Source organism: Chlorocebus sabaeus, chromosome 20, assembly GCF_047675955.1.
Source record: "Chlorocebus sabaeus isolate Y175 chromosome 20, mChlSab1.0.hap1, whole genome shotgun sequence".
NCBI lineage: Eukaryota > Metazoa > Chordata > Mammalia > Primates > Cercopithecidae > Chlorocebus > Chlorocebus sabaeus.
This window is the reverse complement of record NC_132923.1, coordinates 100,987,781-101,011,694: the sequence shown is the minus strand read 5'-3', so window position 1 is coordinate 101,011,694 and position 23,914 is coordinate 100,987,781. Positions and strand designations below refer to the sequence as shown.

Sequence of the window (23,914 nt, the reverse complement as noted above, 5' to 3'; positions counted from 1 at the left end):
GAACTGACTGCCCAAGGTTTCCTATTGAAATATGTTGTCTAAGTTCATTAGTAATAGAATGATAGAGTAACTTAGTTGCTTTACCACATTAAAGCAAAGGAGAGATTATTGGTAATAAAGTGATAGATACCGATAGATAGACAAAATGGTATGATGTCTGGGTTTGCTTCTAATTAATTCTGGGGAGGTGAGAGAAGTAAAACAAAATTGACCTTGAATTAATAGTGATTGAAGCTGAGTGATGGACACATGAATTGTTACACCAGTCTCTTATTTGTTAATAATTTTGGAATTTTCTACAACAAATAGTATTTATCAGAATCATTACATCAGAATAGAAAGTTTGTTTTTGTGTTCATTGCCACTTCTCTTACAGTGCTGAAGGAAGTCACGTTTCAGGACAGAGCAATGGGCGAGATCCACAAGCTCTTGCCAAGGCTGTACAGATTCACCAAGATACCTTACGCACAATGTACTTTGCTTAAATAGTTCAAGTATATTCTCTGAGAGGAAGCACTGAAAGATGAATTGACATACAACGTATGTTTCCAGTGGAGTCAATTGAGTAAGGACACCTCCAGCCATACAGAAACCAACACTGTGTGGGGGCCAAGGTCTGATCCTTATGTTAATACAAGGAAGATTGTTTACTTCATCAAGGAACACAGCATCATTATGCAATATGAAACCAGCCAACTGCTTTTTGTGCGGTCTCCTGTAGGAAGTATCGCAATTGTTTTGTTTTCATTTCTTGTAGTCTAACCCTTTTAATGCCTTTACCTCAAGTTGCTTGGCAGCACAACTATCTTTGCAAAAAAAGTATCGAAAAAGTAAATGATGGTTTAAAAAATATACACCTTCATGAATAATCAAAGTGATTTTTCAAAATTATATGTGCAAAAAATTAATGTGCATTCATATATTCTTGTAAAAGGTGTCTGTGTATTTTTAAAATATATACATCCATACTTCATATGCATATATATCTGGATCTGGATTGATAATAGATATATATGTGTCTGTGTATATATTTTAGAATTCATTCCATTTGGGGAACTTCCTTTCCCTTTTATTCTACTAGCACTACCGCTTTTATTTCTCTTTTTCCCTTGCCTTCATCACCTACATTTTTTCCCTAATCCTACCAGTGACATTCAAATATTCACCTACCTGGTTCGTTTGAATGTAAAATATGGCAAACTAGATTTCTACTTTTATTTTGCATACCCTATTCCTGACTCCTATCTCCTACACGATTCTGAGTTCTCAACTCCTGATATTGCTGTCTTAAGAATCAAACTTTTATATATATATAGTATACATACATACACAGACACATACACACATATATATACATAAAATAACTTTTTGTGAGAGTGTGTCTCTCCCCTCCCACTCTGAACATACATTTGCGTAATTTGTATATAAGCAGTAGCAACCTGAACTATTCTTTTTCTTTTTTTTTTTTTTTTTTTTTTTTTTGAGACAGAGTCTTGCTCTGTCACCAGGCTGGAGTGCAGTGGCAAGATCTCAGCTCGCTGCAACTTCCGCCTCTCGGGTTCAAGCGATTCTCCGGCCTCAGCCTCCCAAGTAGCTGGGACTACAGGCATGCGCCACCCCACCCAGCTAATTTTTATATTTTTAGTAGAGACGGGGTTTCACCATGTTGGCCAGGATGGTCTCGATCTCTTGACCTTGTGATCCACCCGCCTCGACCTCCCAAAGTGCTGGGATTATAGGCGTGAGCCACCGCACCTGGCCTGCTATTCTTTTTCTTTAGTGAGTTTGTTAAAGCTGCTATAAATATAAAACCTGTCAGAAGTTGTAACTCTTTCTCTCTGATAAGTGATGTGTTTTCTGAAACCTTCTGTTTCTATGGGTTATACGCAGAAATTCTTTAAAGCTTTTATAAAGGGTAAATATTTTAAAAGATTAGAATTCTGTAGGGGTTGAGACCTCTGAAATTGAATAGAGAGAGAGAAGGGGTTGTTGAGGGATTTTTTTGTTTTGTTTTTTGATAGTTTACTTGCTGCCTCTCATACCTTAATGTGATTTTCATATATTTTATATATATATATGTATGTGTGTGTATATAAACACATATGTATGTGTTTGGAAGTATAGCTTCCTTTTCTTTTATATTTATTAGAATAGTGCTTTAATAATTATAGAATTGTATTGGCAGCATCTTTTATAAAAATATAATCGTGTTTATTTTAAGAACTGACAACTTGTTTTTGCTATCTTTTAGTGCAATAAGCAGTTTTAAAGGAAAGTTGTGTCTGTTTGCATCTTTACCATGGATAGTAGGAGGAACAGGCACCTCCATAATTTAAAAGGGCAAAGAATACAGCCTTAATTTCAGAAGGAAAGTTTTGTAATTTTCAATTTTAAAGCATATCTTTTAAAATTCATCATGAAAAAAGGCTGGACACTGTGGCTTATGCCTGTAATCCTAGCACTTTGGGAGGCCGAGACAGTTGTATCACCTGAGCTCAGGAGTTCGAGACCAGCCTGGCCAACATAGTGAAACCCCGTCTCTACTAAAAATACAAAAATTAGCTGGGCATGGTGGTGGACGTCTGTAATCCCAGCTACTGGGGAGGCTGAGGCAGGATTGCTTGAACCCAGGAGGCGGAAGTTGCAGTGAGCCAAGATTGCACCATCGCCCTCCAGCCTGGGCAACAAAAGCAAAACTCTGTCTCAAAAGAAAAAAAAAAAAATCATAATGAAAATGAAGTGAAATTGCCTAAATGAGTCCAACTTGAATATTAGAAATAAAGTTGAACTTTTATATAAGAAATAATCGTGAATAGCTTAACATATTTAAATTATTTGCAAATAGATTGTGTTTATTGAAGAATCATATTGGCTAGTTGCCCATTTTCATTTACTAAAAAGAATCAGGAAAATGCAAGATGATATTTTAAAACTTTTGCTAATGTATCACCAGTGTAACTTTCCTTTTAAAATTAAGGTGATAGTAACAAAGGAAGTTAGGACTTTGATCATTTTAAATCAGTTAAATCACTGAAATGTGGGAAATTGTTTTACAAAACTTTTGTTTTATTGATTACACTTTAAGGTATTAAAAAGTACTATAAAGCTATCAAAACCGAGTTTATCAGTAACATTGGATTCAGGGGAGCTTTGCACTTTGTAACTCATGAAAATTGCATTTTGATTTTTTTTTTTTTTTTTTTTTTTTTTTGCACTGGTTCAGAGTATAGATACTACAGATTGTTTCCAGTGGGCATTGTTGTTAGCCTTTCAGAATTCCATCTGCACGTGAAACCTAATGGATTTAGATCTTTAGTTTCTCTCTTACCTGTAATCCACTATTATTGCCAATTCACTGTATTTTGAGCCTAAAATCTGAGCCCATGTCCTCCGACAGGCATGAAATCTTTTGTCCCTCTGCCAGAAAACTAAGAAAGTACTGTATTTTGTATGTTTATTATTTTGAAGTGTCTGAAATGCAATTTACAACACTGTTGCAAAGAACTTTACAAAAGGTAATATTTGTATAGTATATACATTTTTTCTCCCAGCCTTCTCCCATCTCCTCCAGAAAAATTTCCTATAAAAGATGGATTTTTTTACACTGAAATTTTACTGAATATAGTCAGGATCATGGGCAAGAGAAGAAAACAGTATACCCAAGATGATAAAAATTTAATTGGTATGTGCTTGATTAGTATGAGTAAACATCTTCCTTTATCATGGGAGCTGCACAGATTCATATGGGAAACTTTAGGGAATGACTGTAGATACCCTTTCTCTATGTACTCTCTCACCTAATTTTCAGTCACTCGTATATGCTAGAGTGGAGCCCTTAATTTAAATATATTTGGAAGGACTTTTTTAAGAGGAAAAATATTTTTTCTAAATTATAAAGTTTTACCTTTTGAGTGATTTCTTTTTTAGAGTGCTCTTACACTAGTCAGCATTGCTAGTTTACAGTTAATTAACTTGAAAGAATATGTATACTATATTTCTATTTTGCTAACAAATTGGTATATTAATTACCATTGGTTCTTAATTACAAGAAAACTTGTGCTTAGAATTTTAAGGTAAAAGGCTAAGTGACAAATGCCTCTTGATTTTTGTCCTATTTATTGTTGCACTTCTGGTGCAGAATTTCTAATCTTTTTTATTTTAAAAAAGTTTTTTTTTAAGTTAAACATGAAATTCACAGTGACCCTTCTGCTCCTGCCCTTGCTCACTAACTATATCATGAATGCTAAATTTTAATCTTCTTTTTTCTATAATGTATCTTACAAGACTGACTGTAGAATATCAGTCTGGCAACTAGATAATTGATTTTCATATGAAGAAGAGTTGGGAGTTTAATGTATATTCTTGATGGCTGAAGTGTCTAAGTAAAGTGCTGATACATGTATTATATTACAGTATCAGGTTACTGGCATGGAGGACCATACACTTACAATATTGTAGCTGCTATATTTATTTAAGTAGAGTCTGACAGTTACTGCACTAAACAATAAGGAGATAAGCGGGATTCAAGGCTAGTGTTAGACCCTTTTTTTTTCCTAAGTAAGAGTAAGGACACGAAATATCAAAGTAACACAGGGTGCTGCCATTTTAGTTTCAATTTAATATCAGGATATTCTTTGTTTTAGAAATGTAGATTTTGACTTTTACAGTTTGAAAAAGGGTACCTCAGCCTCCTCAGTACTGGTTTTTTGGCACATTTTCAAAGAAATATTAGGTTCCCTTTCTTTTTCTTAATAGTTATCTTCTAACAAGTTTCTTGGAAAAACTATTATTCTAAGGGAAATCCCTGTTTATAACCTATTAATATATTTCTCTTCCTAGAAGACAGTCTAGGAGGGATTCTAGTAGGAATGACTGAGTGTTTCGGAAGGCACTTGATAGAGGCATCTCTGCCTTCCAGCACAGGGATTCTCAGTCTTCTAAAGATGTAGACCAGTTTCCAGGCTAGCTTCTCCACAACTCACCACTGCCTAGTGTTTACTTGTATATTCTCTAATGGATTTTAGGAGGACAGGCCTCCTGACAGAGTCATGAAAGACTTAAGGCATGTCTAGGGAAATAAAAGCTGACTTGCCCTTCAGCAGGAATGACTGGCAGAGGATCTCAGTGTTCAAGGAAAGAGTGAGCGCTAAGCATGCCAGTGATGGATCTGAAGTGTTTAGATGGATTGCAGACCAGGAATTAGAGACCGTTTGTTACTCAAGGAACTTGATGGATCTGTTTAGAGACCTACATGAATTTGCCAAGGGCGGTGATTTTTATGAAATTCAAGAAGCAAACGACTTGGATACAGCTAGAATATGTTGTAGTCTTCCTATTTCAAACTTGATTTTAATATTTTTACCAAGAAGTTTAACTGACAACTCTGCAAAATTTTCATTCAGTGTCATTAAACCTGAGTTAAATGTTTGCTTAGCTTATCCTCTTAGATGTTCTTCTGTTGAACAGGCAAGTTGCCCTTAACAGTAACTTGCTACTTAGATTGCCTTTTATTAGTTAGTCAAGCTGCATAAAGATCATTAGTCTGGCACCTTTATTTTGGCTTTATCCATATGAAGTATTCATTATTTTCATACTTTTTGAGAATTCATAAATGTCTTAAAGCTTCAGTAAGAATTGTTGGGAGGTTTGACATCAAGTAACGCCTTCCTGAGTAGCAGTATAACCCTAATTTAGAACCCTTGTTTTCCTATTTCAGTTCTCATATTTGATCATACAAAAGCACTTTTGTGATTCTATAGGAGTCAAAAAATAAGCCAAGAATAGATAAGACAGTGCAGAAATCAGAAAATGAGAATTTTCTCCAAAAAATATTTTTTAAAAAGTCCTGTTTATACTAAGAACATTCTTGATCAGTTACAATGTTAGAAATGTCACTGTGATTAGTGAAAGCCAAGCTGAGTCCCAGGAAGCAGGGCGGGGAGTGTGTGTGTATATGTATGAGTGTGTGTATATATATAATCTCACACACACAAAGGGAAAAACTATTTTGACTTTTTTCCTGCTTTTAAAATGGTACATTTAAGTTTATAATTTTCCATGTCAGTCAACGTAATTTTTTAAACTAAGATACAATGGTCAAGGCTTGTACTAATATTCCCTACTACTCATTGAAATTTGTATTACTTTACCCATCAAAACTAGTACTCCAGATGTTTACATCATTGATTAAATCTCAAGAATCTTTTGTTCTTAAAATATGGAAGTTAAAGATTTTAATTTGCATTAAAGATAGAAGGATGGTAGATTCAATATAGAGGGTTGAGATGTACCAGTGAGAAACCCTGTTGAAGTATCAGGTAAACGGTGTGACAAAATTAGAATCCTATCAAATCACCTATCCAGCCATTGGAGTCCCTTCCTTTTTTAGACTAATTTCTAAGGTAACCAAAATCTAATGTATCTATGTTAGGGTCTCAGTAAAGCAAAGATGTTTGTCAGGGCATAGACTCTTGAGTTAAATTTTTTAATCATTTTTTTAAGCAAGGCGGTTCTTAGAAAGTGCCTTTTCAGAAGATGGTGCTGTAGATTTTTATTTTTCAAGTAGCACGAAGCTAAGAATTTTAAAGATAAATTATTTTAGAACTCCAAGAGTGTGACAGTTTCATAAAAATAATGTTAGTTGTTGTCCTGAGTCTCATCCAAGGGAACCAAGGAAAGCTTTTATGCAGTAAAGTAAAGGTAAATGCTCACCAAATTTATTTTGTAAATTTGAAAACAAAATATTTAGTAGAATTAACCCTTTTAATTCTCAGCTGTATTGGAGGAAATCCATAATGCACATAAAACAGCAAAACTACTTAACTTTTTAACAAGATTATGGGTATAGTACCAGTGTCCAAAGGGAAAGGTAACTTGCCTGGAATTGTAGGCAACATCTTCTAATCTTTTCTCTTTTTTTTTTGAGATAAGCTCTTGCTCTATCACCTAGGCTGGAGTGATAGAGCAGTGGTGTGATCTCAGCTTACTGCAAACTCTGCCTTCCAGGTTCAAGTGATTCTCTTGCCTCAGCCTCCCGAGTAGCTGGGATTACAGGCATGCACCACCACACCCAGCCTAATTAGTCATTACTAAGGAGGACTGCTCATAAAGGCAATACCAAGTCATCATTCAGATCAGCTTAAGTGAGAAAGCAAAATGATGATCTCTATTGTTAAAGAAATTTTATTTTCTAGACACCAAGGAATATTTTAAATGATTTTTTATTTTTTCTAGAATGCAGGAACTATGAAAAATGATGACAAGGCATTTAAAAGGGTTTGATCAGTTAATTAGAAGTAGGATGTGCAAAATTGTGCTTAAGGGGAAATAAGCAAAAGAAAGGAAAATAGCAGGACCTTTCATAGTCATTAGAAATGTAGATAGTGGGCCGGGCGCGGTGGCTCACGCCTGTGATCCCAGCACTTCGGGAGGCCGAGGCGGGCAGATCACGAGGTCAGGAGATCGAGACCATCCTGGCTAATACAGTGAAACCCCATCTCTACTAAAAATAGAAAAAATTAGCCAGGTGTGGTGGCAGGCGCCTATAGAATGGCATCAATCCGGGAGGCGGAGCTTGCAGTGAGCTGAGATCGCACGACTGCACTCTAGCCTGGGCGACACAGCGAGACTCCATCTCAAAAAAAAAAAAAGAAAAAAGAAATGTAGTTATCTACCAGAGGGCAATTTTGCTCCATACCAGGAAGCAGTAAATAGCAGTAAATGATCACCTAGGCACTTCTTTCCTGTGAATTTGGTGAGCATTCTTCCAGAAAAGAAAACTAAAAGCAAACAACAACAACAACAACAAAAAAATACCACACCTCAGTAACCTTGTATGCTGCATTATATAATAATGATAGTAAAATTATATTGTTTGGAGTGTACTGTGTCTGTTGCAAATATCCATGCACATTAAACTTTTTTGTTTTTATAATGTCTTAATAGCAATTATGAGTTTATTTTTGTTAAGATTAATTTTTCTATTGTGATGTTTATATTTATTGGCAATTTGTGTGCAACTTTTATATTTTGCTTGTTGGTTTTAAGGTATTTTATTTTTATAGATATTTCTAGCTTTCCTCATTCTTTGTAATAGCAGCAAAGATTAAGATGGAGTGTTAATATACCAACCAAACTACGAATTCCATAAACTCTAGAGTTTGAATTTTTACCAATAAACCATTAACACTATTTTGTAACTTAGAATATTTAATGTTGTTTATATAGTGGGCATTAAAGACAGTCTTTAGACAGATTTCTACATGTGGAGGGGAGGTGGGGCTTTCCTGTAAGTTTGATCTTTTTTTTCCCTTTAGTAGCAAACTAACATAACAGATTGGATTTATTTTACCTGATTGCAGTTTTGGGGAAACCTGTCAAATAAATGATTGTTACATGCCTTTTCTTTTTTTTTTTTTTTTTTTTAACTTTAAGTATATTGAAACTGCTTAAATGGTCACATTTTTCAGCATTAGGATTAAGATACCTTTTTTGTAGGCCTGGAAAACAAATAGCAAGTGATTCAAAACTCATTGATAATTGATTTTGAAATGAAACTTTCCTCCCATAATTTGTTATATGGAAGATTTGCTACCCTGATTTTTTCCCTAGCATACTTCTAAAGTTGATTCAATCCCTGAGTATCAGTGAAGAAATCAGAGTTTAAGTGGCTAGAGAGAGCCAGGTATAAAGACTGATTATAATAGAGTACTTCAGCTAATTAAAAATTTCAATAGTAATAAGTTATGAATGTGAATAAATTGGAAGGCAGTAAAAAGAATGATTATAGAATATTAAGCTCAATTATATATAGATACTCCAGTTTCCTAGTGAGTAGGTCAAGATTATTTGTTTGTTTTGTGGCACAATCATAGTTCACTATAACTTCAAACTCCTGGGCTCAGGTTATCCTCCCACCTCAAGCTCTGAAGTAGCTGGGACTACTCACGTGCGCCACCATGCCCAGCTGATGGTTTTTTTCTTTAGAGGTGGGGTCACTATATTGCCCAGGCTGGTCTTGAACTCCTAAGCTCAAGTGATCCTCCCATGTCAGCCTCCCAAAGTGCTGGGATTACAGCCATGAGCCACTAAAGCTGGCCAAGATCAAGATTATGTATATTGGCATGTTAACTTTTAAAATAAAAGTACATGGGCTGGGCACAGTGGCTCAGGCCTATAATCCCAGCACTTTGGGAGGCTGAGGCAGGCAGACGACCTGAGGTCAGGGGTTCGAGACCAGCCTGGCCAACATGGCGAAAACCTGTCTCTACTAAAAATGCAAAAATTAGCTGGGCGTGTTGGCACATCCTGTAACCCCAGCTACTCGGGAGGCTGAGGCAGGAGAATCACTTGAACTCAGGAGGCAGAGGTTGCAGTGAGCCGAGATCTCGCCATTGCACTCCAGCCTGGGCAACAAGAGTGAAACTGCGTCTCAGAAAATAAAAATAAAAATAAATAAAAGTACATGAAAAAAGTATATTCCCTTAAGCAGGTAAAATACTTGCATTGTATTTTTACACCATGAATTTGCTTGTCAGGAAATTTCTATAAGAGGTTAAAAGATAAACTGTATTCCATCCTCTGGGTTTTCAATTCTAAATTATTGGAACTCAGTGTATGACATTTTACTGTAGTGTATTATTCCACTGAGAGGCAGGGAAATGGAAAAGTGTCAGGTAATTATAAATGGGAAAATTTTATTTTTGTATGGTAAGTTTTACAGTTTAACATAGATCAACATGTGTTTTCTTGTAGAGATTAGCCATTTTGGCCGGGCGCGGTGGCTCAAGCCTGTAATCCCAGCACTTTGGGAGGCCGAGACGGGCGGATCACGAGGTCAGGAGATCGAGACCATCCTGGCTAACACAGTGAAACCCCGTCTCTACTAAAAACACAAAAAACTAGCCGGGCGAGGTGGCGGGCGCCTGTAGTCCCCGCTACTCGGGAGGCTGAGGCAGGAGAATGGCGTAAACCCGGGAGGCGGAGCTTGCAGTGAGCTGAGATCCGGCCACTGCACTCCAGCCCGGGTGACAGAGCAAGACTCCGTCTCAAAAAAAAAAAAAAAAAAAAAAGAGATTAGCCATTTCACTTCTTTTTGCATTTTTACCAGTTACATTAGTTTGCTCTATGATATACTATTCTGAGACACTTCCTCCACCCCCCACACATTAAGTACTAATTGTATACAGATAGTACAGATTTTTACTTTGATTATAAGAGTTTGTTACTACTAATTAAAAGCAAATTAATGTGGCTGGGCATGATGGCTCACACCTGTAATCCCAGCACTTTGGGTGGGCAGCCGAGGTGGGAGGATCACGAGGTCAGGAGTTGGAGACCAGCCTGCCCAATATGGTGAAACCCCGTCTCTACTAAAAATACAAAAATTAGTTAGGCATGGTGGTATGCGCCTGTAATCCCAGCTACTGGGGAGGCTGAGGCAGGAGAATGGCTTGAACCCAGGAGGCGGAGGTTGCAATGAGCCGAGATAGCACCACTGCACTCCAGCCTGGGTGACAGAGCAAGACTCCATCTCAAAAGAAAAAAAAAAGCTAAATAATATTTTTGCTGTGAGTGTATGTCCGCTTTTAAAGATATTTATTGTGCTTATAACCTTTATAGTTGTATTCATTACATGTCAACATGGAATAACAAGGTTAGCAGACATGTAGTTCCTGAAGACCAACATTTTGAAAGTTGCCTCTGGGCCAGGCGTGCTGGCTCACGGCTGTAATCCCAGCACTTTGGGAGGCCAAGGTGGGCGAATCACGAGGTCAAGAGATTGAGACCATCCTGGCCAACATGCTGAAACCCCATCTCTACTAAAAATACAAAAATTAGCTGGGTGTGGTGGCGCACACCTATAGTCCCAGCTACTTGGGAGGCTGAGGCAGGCGAATCGCTTGAACCTGGGAGGCAGAGATGAGACTCCATCTCAAAAAAAAAGAAAAAGAAGGTGCATCTGGTCCTGTGTTTTCTTTTTCCTTCTGAAAGTTCATAGAAACCTGGCATATAGAGCCTATTTTGCTGTTTTAACTGGTAGGCTTCACAAATCCTGCTACCTGGCATCAGTACAGCTTGACCGCAGTGAAGTACTTGATGGCTTATTCATGTTTAGTTCACCTCTTTAGAAAGAAAGCTTTGTGGCCAGGAGCGGTGGCTCACGCCTGTAATCCCAACACTTTGGGCGGCCGAGGTGAGCGGATCACCTGAGGTCAGGAGTTCAAGACCAGCCTGGCCAACATGGCAAAACCCCATCTCTTCTAAAAATACAAAAATTAGCCAGGTGTAGGCAGGAGGCTAAGGCAGGAGAATCGCTTGAACACAGGAGGCAGAGGATGCAGTAAGCCAAGATCACGCCACTGCACTCCAGCCTGGGCAACAGAGTGAGACTCTGTCTCAAAAAAAAGAAAAAAAAAAATCTTTGTGCAGTAAGTAATAGATCATCCCAAAAAAGAATTGCCATGAACAGCGTTATGTGTAGAAAACAGATGGGAGTGTTGGTCATTAGAGCCTTGCTTTTTAAATTTTACTCTTTCCAAAAATTGGCTGTATGCTATCTATAATTTTATGTTTGATGTTGAAGAGGCAACACCAGAGACTAGAGAGGGAGATTACTCTGATATTTAGTGCCTAAAACTTTCATCTTGGCTGGGCACGGTGGCTCACACCTGTAATCCCAGCACTTTGGGAGGCCGAGGCAGGCTGATTACCTGGGGTCAGGAGTTCGAGACCAGCCTTGCCAACATGGCAAAACCCGTTTCTACTAAAAATACAAAAATTAGCCAGGCATGGTGGTGGGCACCTGTAATCCCAGCTACTCAGGAGGCTGAGGCAAGAGTATCATTTGAACCCAGGAGGCAGAGATTTGCAGTGAACTGAGATTACACCATTGCACTCCAGCTTGGGTGACAAGAGTGAAACTCCGTCTCAAAAAATAATAATAATTTTAAAAATAAAAGACAAAACTTTCATCTTTTTTTTTTTTTTTTTTTTTTTTTTTTGAGACCGAGTCTCGCTGTGTTGCCCAGGCTGAAGTGCAGTGGTCCGATCTCAGCTCGCTACAACCTCCACCTCCCGGGTTCAAGCAATTCTCCTGCCTCAGCCTCCCGAGTAGCTGGGACTACAGGCGTCCGCCACCACTCCTGGCTAATTTTTGTATTTTTGGTAGAGACGGGGTTTCACCGTATTGGCCAGGCTGGTCTCGAACTCCTGACCTTGTGATCCGCCCGCCTCAGCCTCCCAAAGTGCTGGGATTACAGGCTTGAGTCACCACGCCCGGCAAAATTTTCATCTTTATTTCATGGCTTTATTTCATCTTTATTTCATTTTTGGTTGGGAAAACAGAAATCTCAAGTTAATCCTTTAATAGTCTTTTTAGAACCGAAGAAGGAAAGACTGCAAAAATGTTGCATTCGTGCATCTTTATTGTCAGAATCTGAGAAACTGGAGGTTTTTGCAAAGAAATAGACTAGTAGGATTGTGAGAATATATAGTGAGGGGGAAATTAGAATAAGGTTCCTTTGCTGGGATCCTTGGACAGAAACCTTACAATTGTTTAGTATTTGCAGAGTAAAAGAGCAACTATTGCTATTTGAACCTATAGAAGAGACCTAAGACGAGTGTCTCGGTAATCTAAATTTATATGATAATGTTGTCCCAGACCCAAAGGCACACCTGTTCTCAGTAACTTAGAGAAGCCTTGGAGGTTGCTTGTGAATTACAGTAAAGAAACTAAATGAAGCACACTTAAATAGAGCCAGGCATTGCTATCAACATAATGTCTTTGGTGTTCCTCTTTAAATAGAAGACACCAAGCAGGGCCTTTCCAGACAAGGTAGTCTGTCCTGTAAAGAAAATGGTTTTGGTGTGGGATTTGGTTAAAACACTGGTTAGTTTGTAATGAAGAAAGAATTTTGGCACAGACAGTCCAACCCAGTTAGTGGATACAGTTTGATCCCAGGGAGTTTAACAAAAACAAGCTTTGGTTTTGCTAGCACAGACTTGATCTTCTATAGTAATTAATTGCAATTAAGGTTTTCCAGGAGCTTTCTCATTTCTTAGCCCGGGGTCCAACCCCATTCCCTCTTTAAAAAAGAAAGAATAGGCTGGGCGCAGTGGCTCACGCCTGTAATCCCGACACTTTGGGAGGCCGAGGCAGGCGGATCACAAGGTCAGGAGTTCAAGACCAGCCTGGCCAATATGGTGAAACCCTGTCTTAACTAAAAATACAAAAATTAGCCAGGCGTGGTGGCAGGCACCTGTAGTCCCAGCTACTCCGGAGGCTGAGGCAGGAGAATCCTACTAGTCTGAATTACAGTAAAGAAATTAAATGAAGTATTTATCCTTAATAGAGCCAGGCATTGCTATCAACATAACATCTTTGGTTTTCTCCTTTAAATAGAAAACACCAAGCAGGGCCTTTCCAGACAAGGTAGTCTGGAACCCGGGAGGCGGAGCTTGCAGTGAGCCAAGATCGCGCCACTGTACTCCAGCCTGGGCGACAGGGCGAGACTGTCTCAAAAAAAAAAAAAAAAGAATAGGAAAAGAACTTAGAGGCAGTTTATATAGAATTCTACTGGGGATAAATAACACTCTCAAAATACTTGGGAAAGAAGAATCACATGCCACAAGTTATAGCTTGATTGATATTTCAGCACGTTTTCCATGTTTGTATTCTAAAGTCTGTTTCCTTTGACATTCCATTATCTTATTTACTAGAGTGCCACCATTCTTATTTGTAATACAATCAGTGTTTTATGCCATTTGTGAATCACACAATTGTTCTTTTCTCATCACCACACACACTCACACACACACGTACACTGTTAAAAATAAAAGAGGGGAAGGATAAAACAAAAATAGAATGATGATTATTACAGTGTAACTTTAACATATATGAAGAGAAATTCTAACTCAGTTAAGTGAGAATTAAGATTGAAAGTATTAATGTTGCAAGTATTATCTCTAGCCATGGAATTTTTTGCTAGCTATAGAGTGCTAATGTGAACAGAATATAAATCAGGAACATGATGTATTATAGCAAAGTGATAAAATTATTATTGGTATTAGTCAGGTGTGATGGTTTGCACCTGTAGTCCGAACTTCTCAGGAGGGTGAGGCAGGAGGATAGTTGAGCCCAGGAGTTTAAAGCAAGCCTGGGCAACACAGCAAGACCCCAATCTTTAAAATAAATAATAAATAAGAATTATTCTTGAAAGTAATATTTTAACCTGCCAACCAACAGAGATCCTCATACTCTTAAAGAAAATTAACATAGCTTATGGATTTGATAAATTGGACTCTGATTTAAACTTTAAAATGTTATGACTTATTCTGATACATGATTTCTAAAATATGTAAAAAATTATATTGAATGAATTAATACTTAACCTGTTCATTTCTTTTAATTTATGTATTTATTCTGACTTTTTTATTCAGCTTATGTCTCACATCTGCCTTCTTGATATGTGCCAAATATTATGTAAAAATAGTTTAAAACTCATCCCAGTTCCTAGTCAAGCGTGGGCTGTAAGAGAGAAGGCTTAAGGTCTTCTTTAACGGAGGAACTTTTGAAAGCTCACAACTGGAAAAAGCCTATTGAGAATTTGTTGCCTTTGAGAGTAGAAAGGGCTCTAGAATATGAGCCAGGGGAATTTAGTAATAGGTCTCCCACTGATTTTTTCTGTGTCCTTAGGCAATTCTCTTAATCTCTGTGTGCCTAGTTTCCCATTGTAAATAAGAGTGGTAATACCTGTCCTCACCTACCTCACTAAATTGTTGGGGTTTTTTGTTTTGAGTCAGGGTCTCACTCTGTTGCCCAAGCTGAACTACAGTGGCGTGATCATAGTTCACTACAGGCTCCAACTCCTGGGCCCAAACTATCCTCCTGCTTCAGCCTCCCAAGTAGCTGGGACTAGAGGTGCATGCCACCACACCTGGCTGATTCTTTTCTTTGATTGCAGAGATGGGGGCTCACATGTTGTCCAGGCTGATCTCTGACTCCTGAGCTCTCAAGCAGTCCTCCTGCCTTAGCCACCCAGAGTGCTGGGATCATAGGCACGAGCTCAAGCAGGCCTCCTGCCTCAGCACCCAGTGCTGGGATCATAGGCATGCTCGCTAAATTGTTGTAAGAATAAGATAATGTTTGCGGAAGTATTTGAGTTCTCCAAAGGAAAAGCTCTTCAGACTTTCAAGATAATAGAAGAGTGTGTGTGAAGGATTCCTTTCCAGTTTGCCTCTGTGAAAGTGTCTTTAATTACCATGGGTCATTTTATGAAACAGGAATAAAAGAAACATAGGCCTTATCATGGTATAGTGTTCACTTACAAGCATATCCTGTTGTTGTTTCCCTGCAAGATACCCAGCACACAGGCTGAATTTTTCTTTATAATAATCCTTGGCAAAAGCATAACTTCAAAAACCAAATTATTTTAGTGGTGCTATGGCAGCTGCAGCTTTATTTTGAGTTAGATTAATGTGGTGAAAACTATCAAATACTTAGAAATTGGCTGGGCGCAGTGGCTCATGCCTGTAATCCCAGCACTTTAGGAGGCTGAGGCAGGTGGATCACTTGAGGTCAGGAGTTCGAGACCAGCCTGGCCAACATGGTGAAACCCTGTCTCTACTAAAAATACAGAAATTAGCTGGGCATGATAGAGGGTGCCTGTAATCCCAGCTACTCGGGAGGCTGAGGTGGGAGAATTGCTTGGATCCAGGAGGCAGAGGTTGCAGTGAGCCAAGATTGTGCCACTGCACTCCAGCCTGGGCAACAAAGCGAAACTCTGTCTCAACAACAACAATAATAATAATAATAATATACAAATACTTAGAAATTAACTTCGTCTTTGCCTTCAGGCACTTTTGCTACATGTTAGTATCAGAGGCTATTGTACAACTAGATAGTTATTCCCCTGTTTCTTGGCCGATTTTTGGTACCTTTCTTTGAAGAAGAGGGTTAGATTTTAAGAAAGAAAGTGTGCTTATTTCACTCATGGCTTTGCAGAATTTAACTTTGCTTTACTTTAAAAATTCCAATCATCATGTACCTGTAAAGGTTAAATATAGTGAAAGTTTTTGCTTCATGTGAATCAGTTCTGAGCACCTGCGGGTCATGTCAGGCATCTGATGCAGTTACCTTTATGGATCGTGGCAGGTCCTTACATTTCAGCAGGCTTATGCATTTCCATGGGGGGAAGAGATTCTGTTTCTAGGAAATTACAAAGGGCATACCACTGCAGGGAGTGTAAACAATTCTTTGTTGCTACAGACAAGATTTTTTTAAAAAAGGAAAAAGGATGCATTTTAGGTACACAGGGTATGGATGCATTCAACACTTACTTTTATCTCTACAGATGCCGACCTCCCCTTGTTGCAGGCAGTTGGGCTTTTCCAACTCATTACTAACAAAGGTGGCATCTGCATTAATTTCAATCAGAATTTCAAGTACTGAAGATGAAAAGTTGGGGAGATTCATGTTTGAAAAATGAAAAATGAACAAAAAATCCACCTTATGCAATGAGATAGCTGACAATGATATATCAGGAATACTTTTAACCTATTTTTGCTGCAATGTGTAGCTTTAATGTCTCTTTTCAGTTATGGACCCATGAAAGTATTACTATATCTTGTGAATAAAGATCATTCTTATGGACTAGTACGTGGATGCATTCATAGGCTGTGGGAAGCAGTGGTGTGCGTATGTGTGTATATATCAATATTTTATGTTTACGACTCTGCATATTAAGTTTATATAGAAAAAATAATGTGTTTCTTTAGTGTTTGGGGGACTAAATTGTATTATGACCATTCCAGTGTAATCTGACTGCTCACTCTAGAGAATATTTCTGTTATACACAATGCACATACAAACATACACCCCTAAAGCATAGCTAACTGCTCCCACTAGATAATTGCTGCTAAAAAAAATAATAAAAATTTTAAAAACCCCTAAGTAATGGAGGAAGAAATAGCATTCTTTTAAAAGGGGCTTTTCTGAAGAGTAAAATGTAAATACAGGACATGTGGGGAGGGTGGGGCCGCCTGCAAAATGTCCTGAAGATGGACAAATAGCCTTTTAAATTCTACTTTTTAACCATCTTTACCGTGTGTGCCTATTTGTATTGCAGATGTGAACTACTATTTTTGGAGGTTGATATCAGTATGTTTTGAAACTGAATTATTACATAAAATCAGAGTAACCTCTTTCTCAATCCTCCTTTTCCACACTACTCTTGCCAAATATTTCTGCTGAAACCCAGTTTCAGCAAGGCAAAATGATGGGACTCTCAAACCTCCCCCCTCATCTTCCCTTCCCCTCTGTCTTATGCCTGGCCTGGCCTTTTTTGTTGTTGTCGTTGGCTTTTCATAAGTAAGAACAATTTATTGTAGTATTTCAAGACTGCAGAATTTCAAGTGTATATCTATAAACCTTTTTTTTAAATCTTCGGCTACACAGTAACATCCATTAAAACAGAAGAGTGAGTCTAAGTCTGTAATATGCTATAGGACCAGATAAGATTTTGAATGAGACTAAACTTGACTGCCATATTTTATTAAGAGGAAATTGGAACTTCATGGTGGGGAATGGATGAGAGCAGGTCTATGATATATATGTAGTCATTGTATAATTAGAAACACCAAATGCTGAATCCTATCACTGTGTTCTTGGGGGCCAGGCCTTGGATTTGGTTGTCATTTAAACTCTTTGAAGATTATATGTAATTATAATGAGCAGAAGGCAAATAAAGTTTTTGAACAAAAGTACTTGTTTTCAGTATTTAAAATTTGGTAATATATTTTCTTTTTCAGTTACACTATCTTCCCCACAAAAATTATTATACTACAAACAAGTTATGAGTGAGATGGAGAAGCTTGAAGAAGCTGGTTTTTAAGCAGCTCATATATTTTGCGTTAAAGAAATTGTCATTGTTTCCTGTTGGGAGGCAAAAAACAACAACAACAATAACAAAAAGAAATTGTCATTCTTTCTGAGCCAAACTGTCACGAAATGTTCTGTGACAGAACCACTACTCTTTTTTCTGCCATTCTGCCTACTGGAGAGTTCTATGTTGTATTTATTTTTAATCCTTGAGTTTAAAAATATTAATGGTTTTAGTGTTGCTTAGCTTCAGTTTGAAGTATAACTTTCACTAATAACTGCAATAAAAAGAAAAGCTTTGCTCTTAAACTTTCTCTTGTGTGGTCATCATTACAGCTTTTCAGACTAGGGAACGGGACTCACGTGATACAGTGGGAAGAACGTAAGCTTTAGTCGTGAAGTCCTGGGTTCAAACCTTGATTATGTGACACTCTGAGCAAGTTCCTCGATGCTTCTAAATCTCAGTTTCCTTCAGTGTGAAAGGAGAAAATAGAACTGTTGGAGCATTAAATGAGACAATATATAGAATGTTTCCAGTGCTGGGCATGTGGCTGGAGTTCAGGTTTTTCAAAGACTGCTTACCTCCTCCCTACCCCACCCATTTTTCACCTTCTTAAATAAAAGACAGTGAGTGGAGTGAAAACGGGGAGATGACACTAGGCTTCCAAACTTTGCCAGGAGGTGAAAGAATTAAGAATGTGTAGGGAAAAAAGGAACCAAAATGAACTGGGGGAATCTTTACAGGCCCAAAAGTGGATACACAGCCCCGATATGCGATGCAAGAAAACACTGAACTAAGATTTTGGAAATCAGCTCTCAACCCTCTTTAACTGCATCAGGTATAGCTCTGCATTTTTTAATTAAAGTTGTTAGACTAATGCCAGAAGTCGCAAGTTGGCAGGCAAATTTCAGTCTGCAAATAATTTTTTTTTTTTTTTTTTTTGAGACGGAGTCTCGCTGTGTCGCCCAGGCTGGAGGGCAGTGGCCGGATCTCAGCTCACTGCAAGCTCCGCCTCCCGGGTTTGCGCCATTCTCCTGCCTCAGCCTCCCGAGTAGCTGGGACTACAGGCGCCTACCACCTCGCCCGGCTAGTTTTTTGTATTTTTTTTAGTAGAGACGGGGTTTCACCGTGTTAGCCAGGATGGTCTCGATCTCCTGACCTCGTGATCCGCCCGTCTCGGCCTCCCAAAGTGCTGGGATTACAGGCTTGAGCCACCGCGCCCCGCCTGCAAATAATTTTTAACTGTTTAAATTTTTTTTTTTTTTTTTTTTTTTTTTTTTTTGAGATGGAGTCTTGTTCTGTCACCCAGGCTGGAGTGCAGTGGTGTGATCTCAGCTCACTGCTACCTCCACCTCCCAGGTTCAAGCGATTCTTCTGCCTCAGCCTCCTGAGTAGCTGGGATTACAGGCGCGTGCCACCACTCCCAGCTAATTGTTTGTATTTCTTGTAGAGATGGGGTTTCACCATGTTGGTCAGGCTGGTCTTGAACTCCTGACCTCGTTATCTGCCTGCCCCGGACTCCCAAAGTGCTGGGATTACAGGCATGAGCCACCGTGCCCGGCCAATTGTTTATGATTTTTTAAGAGAGACAGGGTCTCACTCTCTCGCCCAGGTGGGAATGCAGTGGCAAGATCACAGCTTACCTCCTGGGCTCAAGGATCTTCCTGCCTCAGCCTCCCAAGTAGCTAAGACAACAGGTGTACACCACCACATTCGGATAGTTTTTAAAATTTTTGTAGAGATGGGAGTCTCACTATGTTGACCAGGCTGGTCTCAAATTCCTGGCCTCAAGCAATCCTCCCACCTCAACCTCCCAAAGTGCTTGGATTACAAGCATGAGACACTGCACCTGGCCCAGATTTTATCTTCTCTTTAAAAATAAGAACCAAGTGTGGCGGCATGCCCCTGTAATCCCAGCTATTTGGGAAGCTGAGGCAGGAGGCTTGCTTGAGGCCAAGAGTTCGAAGCTACAGTGAGTTGCGATCATACCACCATACTCCAGCCTGGACAAAAGAGCGAGACCCTGTCTCCAAAACAAAAAATAGTAAGATATGCTAGAACCGAACAAATCGCCAGTTACATTAGAGCTCAACTGCTTGAGACTTTCTTCAGAGCAAGGGTGCTCAGAACACCACACTTAAGCACCAGAAATGAGGTGGCAGTCTAAGGTAAAATGCTAAGTGTTGTTGTTTTGAGACGGAGTCTCGCTCTGTCGCCCAGGCTGAAGTGCAGTGGCACCATTTCTGCTCACCGCAACCTCCATCTCCTAGGTTCAAGCGACTCTCCTGCCTCAGCCTATAGAGTAGCTGGATTACAGGCTCCCGCCACGACGCCAGCTAATTTTTTGTATTTTTAGTAGAGATGAGGTTTCACCCTGTTGGCCAGGCTAGTCTCGAACTCCTGACCTCAGGTGATCCACCTACCTTGGCTTCCAAAGTGCTGGGATTACAAGCGTGAGCTACCATGCTTGGCCAGTGAGGGGCATACATCTGAATGTAGTTTTCATGTTTCAGTTGTCTGATTATTTGACAGATTTATCTCAGCTGCTGATACTTGCATACCTTGGTGATGTTTTCAAGAAATTAATTACGTTAATTAGTCAATGCCAGGAAAGGATGTGTACGTTTTCACAATATTTGACTAAATGTTATGAAGGGAACTGAAATCTTTAGTTTTATATATGGAGGAAAGATGACTGTTTTCCTGTCATTTCTGTTGCTTCCACGGTTTCTACAGTCTATGAAGATCTTTATGATGCCTTTTTTTTTCTTTGAAACAGGGATTTGCTCTGTCGTCCAGGCTGGAGTGCAATGGCATGATCTTGGCTCACTGCAACCTCCACCACCTGGATTCAAGCAATTCTCATGCCCCAACCTCCCGAGTAGCTGGGACTACAGGCGTGCGCCACCACGCCCAGCTAATTTTTGTATTTTTAGTAGAGATGGGGTTTTGCCACGTTGGCTAGACTGATCTTGAACTCCTGACCTCAAGTGCTCTGTTTGCCTCGGCCTCCCAAAGTGCTGGGATTACAGGCATCAGCCACCGTGCCCAGCTACAATGCCTGTATAGAGTAGTACTTTTTTTTGTACTTTTCCCTATTAAAATATCTTTCTTGGGCTGGGTGCAGTGGCTCACACCTGTAATCCCAGCACTTTGGGAGGTCGAGGCAGGTGGATTGCTTGAACTCAGGAGTTTGAGACTGGCCTGGGCAACATGGTGAAATCCCAACTCTACAAAAAATACAAAAAATTAGCTAGGCATGGTAGTGAACCTCTAATCCCAGCTACTCGGGAGGCTGAGGTGGAAGGATCACTTGAGCTTGGGAGGCAGAGGTTGGTTGTGGTGAGTCGAGATTGCGCCACTACACTCCAGCCTGGTGACAGAGCGAGACCCAATCTCAAAAAAAAATGTTTTTTTCTTATGAATAACGCTGGGGTTCAAAATTTATAATTATAAACAAAAGAGATACCTTAGTGGCTTAGTATCATAAAGTCCAATATGTTCGGTTCTCAACTGAAACAAAATTTTAATAGGCTTTGCTAAATGATTTTAAAAATAGGCCAATTCAAAAGTACCTGAGGCTGGGCGTGGTGGCTCATGCCTGTAATCCCAGCACTTTGGGAGTCGAAGGCCGCTGGATTGTTTGAGCCCAGGAGTTGAAGACCACCCCAGGCAACATGGTGAAACCCCGTCTCTACAAAAACTACAAAAATTAGCCAGGCATGGTGACATGCTCCTGTAGTCCCAGCTACATGGGAGACTGAGGTGGGAGGATCACTTGAGCTCAGGACATGGAGGCTGCTGTGAGCCATGATCATGCCACTACACTTAAACCTGGGTGACAGAGTGAGACCCAGTGTCAAAAACAAAAACAAAACAAAAGCACTTGAAACTATTAAATGTATAATATTACTCTTCCTTTACTGTAACTATGTTGCTAAACAGAATTTGCATATTGTCTTCCAAAACAAAAACAATAAAACAGAACATAGGAATGGTCTCATGCTGCACCAGACAGGATTTCAGTCAGCACCATCACTCAGATGGCTTTCACATGTATTTTATACAGATGTAAAATTAAGATTAACTGGCCAGGCATTGTGGCTCACATCTGTAATCCCAGCACTTGGGAGGCCGAGGCGGGAGACAGAGCGAGACTCTGTTAAAAAAAAAAAAATGAGCCGGGCGCGGTGGCTCAAGCCTGTAATCCCAGCACTTTGGGAGGCCAAGACGGGCGGATCACGAGGTCAGGAGATCAAGACCATCCTGGCTAACACGGTGAAACCCCGTCTCTACTAAAAAATACAAAAAACTAGCTGGGCGAGGTGGCGGGTGCCTGTAGTCCCAGCTACTTGGGAGGCTGAGGCAGGAGAATGGCGTAAACCCAGGAGGCGAAGCTTGCAGTGAGCCGAGATCCGGCCACTGCACTCCAGCCTGGCGACAGAGCAAGACTGACTCCATCTCAAAAAAAAAAAAATTAACCATCTTTTTATATTTTTTATTTTTTATATTTTGTTTTGTAAGCTTAATCTTAATTTTTTCCTATTTATATTTGTGCTTGTATAAAGATTTTAGACTAAGAAAGTTTGCCATCTGTGGTATCCCTTTGAATAGTATTGAAAACTACATATTCATAGGTGCTATCTAGACCATAAAATTATTACTGTTGTCTAAGATTCTTTAGATATTAATTTGAAAATCTGCACAAAAGTATATCACTTTACTGAATGCAGCAAAGTTACTTGCCATTTATTTTACCCTGGAGACTTTTCTTTCTTATGGAAACAGAGTGGGTTTTGAAGATAAGAAGGGCAGATCCGGGTGGTAGGAATCATTGTTTTAACCTCCAGGGCAAATCATCTGCAGCTGTGTAGTTGAAGTAGGCCGTTATTTCTCTGACGAGTATGCTGTGCAAAACGAGTTAGCCTCACCCAAATCTCAGCCTTGACAATCTCAACACGAATTTCTTTGGCCTGAGACAAGTACAGGACCAGCAGAAAAGCAAGCTGGAAAAAAGGTCAAAGGCAAGCAGTTTCCTCTGGAGTAATGAACAATAAAAAATGGCTGTGAGAGAGGTCAACTGTTCCCAGTCACCTCCTTCTAAAAATATTAAGCATAATTTACTCTGGGCCATTAAACTCAACTCCCTTGGCAAACACTCACATAAAACCTTCAAATATTCTACCAGACCTTGAAAGAGGGTTACTTGACTGTAAATAGCCAAGCCAGTCCCAATTTAAGACAGAATCCTTCTAATGTGACATTATATTGTTGTTACTTGAAAAACATTTTCACAATCACAGTTCTCACATTTCTAAAATGGCAATTTCCAGAGAGAAGGGTGGAGTTTGATTTAATAACAAACCTCGTGCCTCATGCCCAGCTCATAATCCCAGCACTTTGGGAGGCCAAGGTGGGCAGATCACTTGGGGCCAGGAGTTCGAGACCAGCCTGGCCAACATGGTGAAACCTATCTCTACTAAAAATACAAAAAAATTAGCTGGGCATGGTGGTGCACACCTGTAACCTCAGCTACTAGGGAGACTGAGGCAGGAGAATTGTTTGAGCCCTGGAGGCAGAGGTTGCAGTGAGCCAAGATCACACCACTGCACTGCAGCCTGGGCAACGACACAGTGAGACTCTGTCTTAAAAATAACAACAGGCCGGGGCCGGGCACAGTAGCTCACACCTGTAATCCCAACACTTTGGGAGGCCAAGGCAGGTGGATCATCTGAGGTCAGAAGTTCAAGACCAGCCTGGTCAACATGGTGAAACCCCATCTCTACTAGACATACAAAAATTAGCCGGGAGTGGTGGCGGTCACCTGTAATCCCAGCTACTCTGGAGACTGAGGCAGGAGAATCACTTGAACCCGGGAGGCAGAGGTTGCAATGAGCTGAGGTCGCACCACTGCACTCCAGCCTGGGCGACAACAGCGAAACTTCATCTCAAAATAAATAAATAAATAACAGGCCAGCAGATGGCTCACGCCTGTAATCACAGCACTTTGGGAGGCCAAGGTGGGTGGATCACCT

At 39.7% G+C, this 23,914-nt stretch overlaps 1 protein-coding gene across 9 annotated transcripts in view; it reads left to right on the top strand.

The window, feature by feature from the left end:
• AGO3 (argonaute RISC catalytic component 3) overlaps positions 1-18,187 on the top strand; it is a 139,720-nt gene extending 121,533 nt beyond the window's left edge. For 8 of the 9 annotated variants that reach the window (XM_007979422.3, XM_037997061.2, XM_073007487.1 and 5 more), the window contains one exon: positions 377-18,187. In XM_007979422.3, the coding sequence (XP_007977613.1) occupies positions 377-485 (109 nt within the window). In that variant the 3' untranslated portion in view covers positions 486-18,187. The remainder of the gene's footprint in view (positions 1-376) is intronic. The other variant, XM_007979423.3, reaches the window with a different exon arrangement.
• Positions 18,188-23,914: the final 5,727 nt, after the last annotated feature.